At 32.3% G+C, this 12,543-nt stretch overlaps 1 protein-coding gene across 4 annotated transcripts in view; it reads right to left on the reverse strand.

The window, feature by feature from the left end:
* The window catches only part of LOC123302477 (calsyntenin-1), a 116,427-nt gene that overhangs the window by 6,095 nt on the left and 97,789 nt on the right, over nt 1-12,543 (reverse strand). For all 4 annotated transcript variants that reach the window (XM_044885408.1, XM_044885405.1, XM_044885406.1 and 1 more), the window contains exons 4-10: nt 5,691-6,046; nt 5,216-5,344; nt 3,442-3,768; nt 2,409-2,539; nt 2,145-2,322; nt 1,083-1,256; nt 376-878 (exon numbers count right to left, since the gene is read on the reverse strand). In XM_044885408.1, the coding sequence (XP_044741343.1) occupies nt 376-878; nt 1,083-1,256; nt 2,145-2,322; nt 2,409-2,539; nt 3,442-3,768; nt 5,216-5,344; nt 5,691-6,046 (1,798 nt within the window). The remainder of the gene's footprint in view (nt 1-375; nt 879-1,082; nt 1,257-2,144; nt 2,323-2,408; nt 2,540-3,441; nt 3,769-5,215; nt 5,345-5,690; nt 6,047-12,543) is intronic.

Raw genomic sequence — 12,543 nt, forward strand, 5'->3', positions numbered from 1 at the left:
TAAAACATTTACAGCAGGGCATGCGACTGATCAAGCTGTGTAATCACAGCTAGAACATTCGACTGGGCTCCCCTGTGGCGAGACTCTTGATAGGACACTGTCGATTTAACTGTTACATTCATAACATGGGGATCTCTGATAATCCCACTTATAGGGAAGTAATACTGTATGGAGAAAGATGAAACCTCCACACATGTTATTTGCACCTGCAGAAATCTGCAGGGCGGGCCTCAGGTTTTGTAATGTTTGGGACTAAAATCTTGAATTTATCAATCCTGGGAGAAATCCCGGTATATAATTTGTATACTTTCTGCGTAACGTCTAGTCTCGACAGAATCCAATAATTAAACAATTGAACTTAATAATTACACTTACTTGTTCATAATTCAAGATCATGTCTGAACCAGTCAAAGAGATGCCATCTTTAGTGATCTTAGCGACAATGCCAAAGTTTTGTAACAAATTCTCTGGTAAATTAACACTCTCATGATCTGGGTTCAAACTTGGATACACAGATATTGAACATTCATCTAATTTCTGTTGAGCGGGTGCACGTAATTTTGATCGATCATTGGACAAAACTTGTACATGAATATCAGCGAATATTCGCACACCTTGACGGAAATCGGAATATTCACGGGCAATATTTGTGGTACCGTTTACATTGATGGTCGGTGTTTGTGGTTGGAGTACCATTACATATGATTCAATTGGAGCGATTTTCACCGATTTACCATTATCACACATTACGGAAGTAGTTACGTGAATATTACGACGTCCAGGTGTTGGGAATTCTCGTGTATTTGAGTAACCAACTTTACGCATAAGTACTTCTAAGTTTGTTTTATTGTCACCTTCGATACTCAATTCCGTTAAATCTGAAACATAAAGAATTTTCAATTAAGAAAATCAATCCATTTAATGCCGTAATAACCGGTGTTGATTGTAATTAAGTTTTTAGCAAATATTTCGAATTTTTATCGAATTGTTTTAATTTTTTGAAGTTATCTCTAAAAATCGGACAACCTATAGGAATTTGTCCTTTTTTCCGCCTGTTTAATAATTGATAAAAATTATTTTACCTGAGTTAGTTAACAATTCCATTCCTGGTTGCAACAATTCCATGGCAGGTACTTCTAAACTTTCTTTACATTTGTGTAGGCAACTTAATACTTCTGGTTTTTCGGTTTTCTTTAAAAGAACATTTAAACCAGCTAAGTATCCTTTGAAATGATGTTTCATTTTATTGTCTGATCCTGCAAAACAAACAAAAATTTTATGACAAACAAGGAATGAGATGGGAAAGTTAGAGGAAAGTGGGTTGTGGGATTTTCTCTGGAAATCTAGATTTGCGGCTATCATTTCGTCTATCGGATCACTGTAGCGTGTATCAAGCGAAAGTGATGGCTATTTACGAGATGCAGCGACATTACTATAATCTCGAACAACCAAGCAGCGCTAAAATTCTTCAGCTCTGTCTATCTAACCTCAAAAATAGCACAAGACTGCTCAACGTCCTTAAATGAGCTGGCAGAAGAAATTTATGTATCAATAGCCATTCGGGAGTTACGTTTGCGAACACTGCAAGCTCTTTAATGAGGATATCTTAGAAAGGGCCAATCTTAGATGGAAGACGCACTTATTGTACTACAAAACAAATATTTGAGTACAATCGTAAGCGTTTCAAGGCCATACAACGCTTCAAAAGGCCTCTATAAGCAAAATTGATACGGCTATTACAGGACACTGAATAGGCGTCAAGCACGCTGAACGAGTGGGCCTATTAGTGCACCACGATTATTGCAGGAGCTGTCACAGTAGGGACGAGGAGTTAACGTCTCATTTTCTCCTTCACTGCCCAGCTCTTGCAATGTGATGGACTTACTTGAGCCATCCTTTCTTTGAAGACCTACACGATCTGAAGTCCGTTGACGTCTAAGCACTGCTGCTGTTTTTAAACAGCATCAAATGGTTCATGGAATCCTTCGTCATCCTTTTACGGTATCACAACGGACCTTATGGTCTAAGTGTGCCACTCTAGCCTAACCCAACTTAGTAACTAATAAAAATCTACCTTCGTCAAAGATTAGATGGATTTATTGTATCTTTGGGTTTAGATTCTAGGGACTGGGTTTAAAACATACCTTGCCAGCAAGCACCAACAGTAAGAGTAGTATTAATGCCTTTTGTGGGATGTAATGGCCAATCATCAATAATTTCTGGATTTTTCTTTTCATTCTTGAATAAAACACCATCAATATACAATTCGACATCGGGGAAACGTACATTGACTGCATAATGATGCCATTGATTATCACAGACCTATAAAATATAGACCAATATTAAATATATATACTATAATTTAAAAAAACTGGATACTATCATAAGAAAATAAATAATTTACATACCTGGTGAATCTTCCACCGGAATTCAGCTGGACGGAAAATGTTTAAGTCACCTTCGGACCGTCGTTCACGACGTAATAATAAAATTAAGCGACAATTTCTTACAAACAAAGCGTAATGATGACGATTCATTTCTAAAAAAATTATATTAATTTTAATATTTCATTAAATCGCAATTATTTTAAGGAATTCACTCTCCGTAATTCGCCCTACTTAGCTTTTTTCCACTTTTAGACTCATACTGTAGGAAGATTAACAAAGTTAAGCCATTCAAATATGCTCAACAGTATTCAACGGGGATGAGGGGTAATTAAATAAGATGAAGGTTAATTCAATGAAATTTTTGTCGACCCTTGTTGAATATTAATAATAATAAATGATACCAGGTTTTCGTTCTATAGCCAAATTTTTTGAATTTAAAATAAATCCTTAAATGAACTGGCGGAACTAATGAGTGTAAACCTGGTATGGCTACCGAGACTTCGAGGGATATACCAGGAAATTGTGAAATCGGCGAGTTTATTCGAAATGGCATAAGGTTGCCGGACACCAGCAGTATTAGGCATGGGGGAGGTTCCAAATCGTTGTACGGTATGTAGAATGTGATCCGGAGATAATCTTTAACTGAATCAGTTTGCACATTCGAGCGTTGAGTCTGTTTTACCGCAAGCCTTGGCTTCCGCAATTTCACAGGTTTCCGGTTTTTTACACAAAAAACGACGAAAATCCACTATCAACAGTCTCATGATTAAAAAATCAATAAATGTCAACAAATGGCGAGACAGCTTGAACTAGTCAGTGGAAATGCGTTTCATAAATGGCTGAATTTAAACAACTAAAGTGCTAGTTCGAATTTATGTGGAAATATTCTCAATGGGAAAGGAACCGATTCGTGGGTACAGGACTGCTTCCACTATTAAGTCTATTGAAAATTTTCTCTCAAAAGTCAGAAAAGTTGGAAAAATCACACGATTTCGAAGGTTTTTCGTAGCTCATAGTGATAAGAGGGTGGGGGGGGGTATGTAATTATACTTACTATGATCATCGGCCAAACATAGGATATGTTCTTTACGATGTTTATCAACAGGTAAATGATTTTTATGTTTCATCCATGTGGAAATAGTAAAAACACTAGCTAATTCATGATTTAATACATTATTTGGTATAGCAACAGCTGAATTTTGTCCATCAAATTCAAATATTTGATCGGATTCATGTCCTTCATCTGATATTAATGGTTTCGTCCATTCTGATCCAGTATCCGGTGTTGGTAATAAATCAATTGAATCAGGACTTGCTCCGCATATTTTACGTTGGGATTGTACACTGTATGTGTCACGATCGCATCCTTTACCAATATGTCCTGTAATTGTTCAAAACAAAAGAGATTCAAGTGTTGTTTGATAAAAAAAAAACAATAATAAGGACTTTTTTTTATGCAGTCTTGTCTATGTGTGTACATGACATGTTGGGTCATGATGTCAAACACCTGTTTGACATAGTAACCTCATTTCTTAACTGCTGTATAATACAGGTTGGTTCCATCAAATTTTTTTCATAGCCAAGTCATGTGCATGTCACAGCCAAGTCTTTTTAATAAACGTCGCCGTTCAACTAGCGGTCTGAATGATATTTAGTCGTAGCTTCTAATATAACATTTAATGAACTGGCTGGTTGATGCTTAGGCCATTCGTACTATAGTAGGGTGGCCATTTGACAAAACAAGATGAAATATTTGACATTAGAAATACGTTATTTAAAAACTAACATATTGTTATTCGGTAACCAAGAGATCAAACACATGTAAGTAATTAAAATATTATTTGCTAACGTAAATTAAACTTCCATGGCGTTTAGATCAACAAAAACTTTGGTTCGTAGTAGGCCTACAACTACATTTTTGATATCTCTGGCCACCAAAATATGACTGGCTGAGTACTGTAACTCTAGCCGTAAAATTGAACTTTTAAAAGTTATGTTCCAACTTTTTAGTCACTACACTCTTCCATGGTACTTTTTTTTGAGTCAACACAATCAAACTGTCAGAAATACCAACAATATTATTGCTTTCTCGACGCCATATTGACAGTGTGTGGGTTTCAGCGCCAGATGGTAGAAGGTGGAACTAAATTTAAATGAATAGACTAGGTAAGTAGTTAAACGTTATCGATTGAAGTCATTTAACTAGCCTTTTGATTGACTGACTGAATATTGTTTAAGCCGGTAGTTGAACGGCACCGTTTAGTAAAAAGGCTAGACTGTTATTTGAACGGGTAATTAAGATAGCTGGGTGCGATATATATACTTTGAAAGTCATAGAAAGGAGGTGGTGAATAACTCTCTAATATAAGAGAGTCAACAATTTTTCAATAAAAAACTAGACGTTAAACTCCTGTAAAAAAAAATCTTTTTTTTGGGGTGAATTAACTACCCCTCGAGGAGTAGTTTTCTAACTTTTTAAACAACGGCCGCGTACACTACAAGAAAAAGTTGTAAAAGTTTGAAAAACGTAAATTCAAGAAAATCGCGTTAAGTTTTTTCTTATTTTAATTTTATTTAGCTGCCAAATCGGTTCAAATCATACACAGGTTCGTATATGTCTATCACTTTTTTTTCTACCTCGAATTTCTTCATAAAATTTTAGGAAAGTATTTCCGTGATACTAAAAAATATTTTGATATAATTTTTTTAAATATATTTTGTTATTTTGTATAAATATTTTAGTTGCCATTTTTTTAATTGTTGATGGTACATCCTGTATTTTATTAAATTTTACGTGCACACTGTATATTATTGTATTTGATATTTACCTGTCACAAGTGAGACACTTGTATGTAACGACTTTACGTTGCATGGTACGTCGCATAAATCTAAACTTGCTGACGGGAACATGTATTGTTTGCCACTCATTGGAGCGTAGTCAATTCGTTCAGAAATACCTAGAAATTTAAAACAATCTATTATTTAGAAATTTCTATAATGAAGTTTTAAGAAAATGATGATAGATATCAAAGTGAGTTTCTTCAAATATTTATTCCAGGAATAAAAATTCTTTATAAAATTTTTGTGATAGATAGTTGTTACCAAGAAACTGTTTTAGAGTTTCCAACTCGCTGGTTTGAGCCTGGAGTCACCAGTTTTAGAGTCTCCAGACAAAAGTATATGGATTCTTTGGATTTTTCCAGTTTTTTTTTTCTATTTTGCTGTCAAAAAGCAGTTTTTTCGCAAGGAATCAAGTTTTGGCTAGGTATCGAGAAATTAGATTAAAGATATTCGAAAACTTACCTTTCCATCCTAATTGGCATAATCGATTCACTTTAATCGTTACCATAACAGGTAAGGATTGTTTCATGCCACAATCGTAGGCCACAACACTTAAGATATGATTATGGGAACGGTCGTAATCCAATGGTTCTGTATTACGAATAGCTCCTTCACTATCAATAACAAATGGTTGATCATTGGTAAGGATCTCATATTTACAAACATCGCCATATTTTGGTGTACAATCTCTGTCAGATGCCTCGACCCGTAAGATTTCTTCGTATAAACGACCTTCATCCACTTGACGGACATATGATGGTTCCAAAAATGTTGGTGGATATTCGTTGATATCAATTACGGTGATATGTACAGTGGCACTGCAAAAGAAAGAAGAAAATTAAAATTACGCTTATTTAACAAAGTTACCCCTTAGAAAAAATCGAAAAATTCGGGAAAAAGTTTTTGTTTCCGATTTCGATAAAACTTTGTAACTAAGGTAATTTTGACCCAAAAAATACAAAAATCGGGTGTATGTATCGATTGGATGTATAGTTTCTGAGAAAATCGCTCTTTGTGTCCAATTTTGGATGATATCTCAAAAGCCATGCATCCAATCATTAAATAAACCCCATTTTTGGATTTTTTGGGTCAAAATTATCTCATATAATGAATTTTATTGATATCGAAGACAAAAAAAAATTTTCGATTTTTTGTAATTTTATTAAGGGGTACCCCTTAGAAAAAATCGAAAAATTCGGGAAAAAGTTTTTGTTTCCGATTTCGATAAAACTTTGTAACTAAGGTAATTTTGACCCAAAAAATACAAAAATCGGGTGTATGTATCGATTGGATGTATAGTTTCTGAGAAAATCGCTCTTTGTGTCCAATTTTGGATGATATCTCAAAAGCCATGCATCCAATCATTAAATAAACCCCATTTTTGGATTTTTTGGGTCAAAATTATCTCATATAATGAATTTTATTGATATCGAAGACAAAAAAATTTTTTCGATTTTTCGTAATTTTATTAAGGGGTAACCCTTAGAAAAAATCGAAAAATTCGCGGTTATATGGAAAGTTTTCTGGGAGTTATTAGCTTATGCCCAGAATTTTTGTTTTATAAATTAAATAGTTTCGGGCTACGAGCACCGCAAAGTGTAACCACCCCTCTCTTTTATACCGAAATATAATATTTATTGCTATTTTTAAGACAATTAGAAATTTTGATGTGATATCAATTAGTGCCCAGGAAGTAAATGTTTTGTCGGGGGTTTTTAAAATTATGTTAATTTTACTTGCTATACAACAAAAATAACATACAGAACTGCGTTTGAATATGAAAAATCACAATAATATTTTTTCTATTTTCCGAAAAAGTAATAAAAAGTTCATACGTGTTTTTTACTTAAGGGTTGGTATATTGAAGGGTTAGCCCTTCTGTCTTTTGTATATGGTTGAGAGGGGAACGAAAAATGGCAATATAATCGATAACATAAGCTTAAATTAAATTGCATCAACAAATTGCTAAAATAAAATAAAAACTTTCTTTTGTTTTAAAAAAAATAAAGAAGAAATGGGATAAAATAACTTTGAATAGAAAAATAAATTCAATTTTACAAGAGCGTTGGGATGGAGTAATAAAGGGAGGTTTTTGTTTGATGGTAGGTAGTATATAATAAATGGTGGTATCATTTGTTTCTATAACAATTTCTAGGATTCCGTATCTACTACCAAAGTATGCTTAAACAGGTTCTACATTAATATTAGAGATAGGATGATGCATTCTGTAATAACCCGATGAAATTCATAAAATTTCATGAATTAACATAATTTTAAGATGCTGTTATTGGAATCTACGTCCTGTTTGCGTGGTAATCGGGGATATTTTACAAGCTTTTATTTAGTTTCACCTGTCCCGTTGTCTGTCTGTAATCAAATCTTGCAAGTCAAATTTTATCCACTTCCCGGTTTTCGATTGAGCTGAAATTTTGCATGCACATTTAGTTTGGATGACAATAAGTAAGGTTGTGGCGCTCTGATTTTCCCATCGCTTCCACTATATTTGATATATATATATATAAAATTACTTTCTACTTTTTAGTACAATAAAAGCTTGTCCTTTAAAAAGTATTTTTTATTATGATTTTTAATTAAAGACTAAAAAAAATGTATATATATAATATATATATATATATATATATATATAAATTATTTTCTACTTTTTAGTACAATAAAAGCTTGTCCTTTAAAAAGTATTTTTTATTATGATTTTTAGTCTTTAATTAAAAATCATAATAAAAAATACTTTTTAAAGGGCAAACTTTTATTGTACTAAAAAGTAGAAAATAATTTTATCTATGAGTCACTCATACCCGACTATTAGTAAAAGCTTGAGGCGCTTAATATCAAGAATGAATCGAAAAATAATTAGGCATGTGGAGTAGATAAGGCGTTCCGATTCATCTCTCAAACTTTTACATATAGTCGGGTATAAGTGATTCAACCGTACAACCGGAAATGGACTAATTCGGGCACTAATGGCACTAAACTTAGTATACCAGACCTTGATATATTTCATATATACATAGTATAATATATGGATGCGTCTGATTCACGCTTGACCGGCATTGATTTTTTTAACAATAATTATCGACTAACGAGGTTAAACTGTAGTTAATAATTTATATGAACCACAATTAGAACACTGAAATTCAATACTTGATCTAATTAAAATAGCAAGCATTCAAACGATGACTGATATTGACCTCTGCAATTACCATTTTTTTTAAAAATAACTGCAGCATAGTATTTTAATATGGGGTGTTCCAAAAGTATCACATAATCTGATTTTTTCGTTTATCTAGCTTTACAAGCCCCTATTTTTTTGTTTATTTATTGAGGTGTTTCGATACCAAAACAAAAGTGTTACCAAAAAATTGAATTTTTTTCTGTCAATTAATAAATATTTAATAATATTCTGTATAAATTTCAAATTGGTTCTCTGTACGGTTTACGATAAATTTATGTTTAAAAACAGCGCTTTTTACATGGTGGTATGTGAAGAAGGTCGTAATAAATGTTGGTTAGGTTATTTTGGCTGTCCACGAAGGACACACTTAGGCTATAGAGCCCATTGTGATACCACATATGTGTTTTACCACCTTTTCCGCTGATAATTTCATTTATCAGCTCCTCAATTTCAGAGGCTGAGTGCACCTCCTTCATGCATATGCCATGCACTACAGCAGCCCATCACAACTATTAATGAAATTAATGTTGATGCGACGGCGGGAATCAAACCTGCTACCCTATGCATACCGCGGACGGAATTGGTTACGCCTTAACCAACTGAGCAGATAGGGCGACAATTTAGTCAATAAGTGCTTTTAAAAATGTTTTACCACTTACATTAAATTTTTTTATTAATATTCCTCAAGTTTTAAGCTTTAAAATCATACCAAAATTAAGAAATTTGTATAAAAATGGAAAAATTTTTTTGGTAAAAACACTGGCTTTGACAGTTAATTTCTCCTAAATCGTCCAGAGAATCGATATGAATTTTTCACAAAAGACGTATAAAAAGATAATTAATTGATAATTAAAATTTCAAATTTTCAGTTTTTTGTCTTTTTTTTTTTAAACCGGCTTAATTTCGTATCTTTCCAACTTTTTTTTAAAATAACTTTTTACACTTTACACAGCTTTAAGCAAAAAAGTACTCTCAGAATTTTTTTTACTAGGCGCTTAGTTTTCGAAATAAAAATTTTAGAAAAATTAAAAATGCCCTATTCGTTTTTTTTAAAAATGTGTTATTTTTTTAATCTCTAAGAGAATTCACTTAGCTAACGCAGCTCCTACGCTACAAATTGTTTGTGTTTGAAAGGTTATTTGAGCGTGATCTTAATTGTGTTTCGAGGAAATTCGCTTAGGAGTTACGATGCCACAGAGACAAATACACAGACAGAAACATAGCTCCTAAACAAATGAGTCGATTCACAATCATATCATCTTTCAAACAAAAAAAAACTAAATCGGTTCACTCGTTTAGGAGTTACGATGCCACAGACAGACACACAGACTCATTAAACTTATAACACCCTTCTTTTTGGTCGGGGATTAATAGGAAGTATTTTATGGAGAGAGACTATCTTATTCAGCTGCTCATGAATTTTTTTTGATCATAGCTGTACCTAATACTTTGGTTTATACATTTTTTATGAATTTGGCGGTAGTAATTATGTAATCATCTTTAATTAAAGATATGGCATACTTTTATATAAAGAAGTTATATAAAGTATAATAAACGGTATTGGTTTTCTTCAATTTCAATGCAGATACCCAATTAATTATTGTTTATAAAGAAATAATTAATGGAAGTATTTATTTATACCCTGCGTACACGTAATAATATATCAGGATTTGTAACGCTTAGAAATATTGAAGGTAGAAACGTAATTTTAGTACAGGTATTCATAATAATAAAAGCTCATTCATGTACAAACAGTAAAGAAAAATTATTTTTCGAATTATTACACACTTAGGCCATAGAGCCCATTGTGATACCATATATGTGTTTTACCACCTTTCCGCTGATAATTTCATTTATCGGCTCCTCAATTTCGGAGGCTGATTGCACCTCCTTCATGCACATGCCATGCACTACTATTAATTAAATTAATTTTGTTGTGATGGCGGGAATCGAACCCGCAACCCTAAGCATGCCGCGAACGGAATTGGTTACGCCTCAACCAACTGAGCAAATAGGGCGACTTATTTTTCGAATAACTATAAAAAATAAAAACAAACCAAGATAAAAGCCATCAAAGATTTATTAGTATCTTTGACGATTACCTTTGGGGGCATAATAGTACACATAACTCTTTAACTATTGGGTTTTGGACAAAAGGTACTTTCGATTTAAAATTGTCCAAAGAATACACCCTTAAGCTATGTCCATCGAGTCACGGGACACGCTGTATATAATGGTTAGTGGTTGAGATAAATTTAGAAAATTTTTACAGATAAACTTTGATTTCACAATTTCCATGAAAATGTAACAAATTATTGAATTATTTCTTTAAAGACGGTAATGAACCCTATTTTGCTATGTGCGTTCATAGAGAAACAGTTTGTAAATTTTAAATAAATTTAGAAGAAAATTGAATAATTTTGTGAAAATTAGATAATAACTATTAAATGATAAAAAATTCAAGTGTAGTTATCAAAGTTATTTTTGAGAAATATCGATTTCTATTGAATCCCATTTATAATCTTGCTTTTTGTCTTTTTTTAAACTTAAAATTCAAAGAAATTAATTCGATAACAGTATATTTATTTTTCTTTCTTAACGATGTTCCAGCATGGTATTTGCAGTTTCTATGTTAAAGCAATGGTACAATTTTTTTTTCGACAGAATTTAACGAAAAATTAAATTTAAGAATTTAATAATGCTTACTATTAATTCCCAAAGTTTCAGAAATTTTGACCGTTTAAAATGGGAAATAATTATGCCAACGTCCCAATTTCGATCAATTTACGTCAAAATTAATATCTCGAAAGTAAAAATTAATTTCTAAATTTTTTTTTTAGAATTGTATTGTATAAACATTTTTTTCTACTTTTTCTTCAATATATAATAATATCATAAAAAATAGTTGGAGAGACCGAACATTTTACATGCTTTAAATGGGACATGACCCTCAAAATCGCGAACTTTGTCTTTAAATATCTCGCGATCTAAACGGTCAAAAATTATGAAATTTTAGGAATTCATAAATAAAGCTATTATAAACCCGAGAAAAAAAATTCGGCCAAATCTGTCGAAAAGTGATTTCATGCTGGTACTACCTTCAATCATTCAATAGCACTTTTGTATTATCGTAATTTTTTTTATTTCTTTATTCACAAGTCTCATTTATTCACACAACGCTTAGATATATTGATGCTAGAAGCAAAATTTTGATGTAGGTATTCGTAAAATTAACCTAATTAGTCCATTTCCGTTTGTCTATAGATCAACACAGTAACTCAAAAACGAAGAGATATCGATCTGAAATTTGTTTATATCGTAAGAACATAAAAGTGAGTTTATTTGATCTTGGATCCGTAGGACCTATCTTGTAAACCATAAGAGATAGAACAAAAGTGTCAGCGTAAAAAAATTAAACTTTTGTTTGAAACATTTTTTCGTAAATAACTTTAGTTTTCTCCTGAGGGTTCAAATAAGAACAAAAATTAAATTTCTTTTTTCTCTAGAAGTATAAAAGATAGTGAGTTGAAAATTTTTAGGTAGTTTCATTGATTCTAATTTCATACTAAACTCATTCGATAATATTATGAGGGTTACAGGAGTCAACTTTTGGGAGAAAATTGTTTAAAAATTCGTGGGTACTTGGAACCATTTTTGTGAATCTCTCTAAAGAGGGGCATATGCCTCCCTTTGGCGACACCCATGAATATAAGTGAGATTTCATGAAAATTTGATGATGGCGGTAATGGAGACACTTGCTAATAAATTACCTAGTATACTTGACAAAGTACATACATAATACATATAACTCTTGACTTTTGCCTTGTAGTATCTCTGGTACTACATCAATAAAATACAATTAAAAAGTTTTACTTATACTAAGAAAAACTTCTGAGCAGCAGAACTCCATCACCCAAGTCATATTTCCCCTTCATATGTTTTATTATAAGATGTTTTTTCTATAAAATGGGATTTTTTCATTTAGATTGTAGAGTGACAAAAGCCAAATACGTCCGCAAATAAATGTAACTCTTAAAATCTATTTTTAAGGAATTTAAGGCTCCCAGTCAAGAAAAGCTTGCGAGGATGCCATACCAAGAAGGTCTTAACAAATTGGAAGATAAT

This window comes from Chrysoperla carnea, chromosome X (genome assembly GCF_905475395.1).
Source record: "Chrysoperla carnea chromosome X, inChrCarn1.1, whole genome shotgun sequence".
In the NCBI taxonomy this organism is placed as follows: domain Eukaryota; kingdom Metazoa; phylum Arthropoda; class Insecta; order Neuroptera; family Chrysopidae; genus Chrysoperla; species Chrysoperla carnea.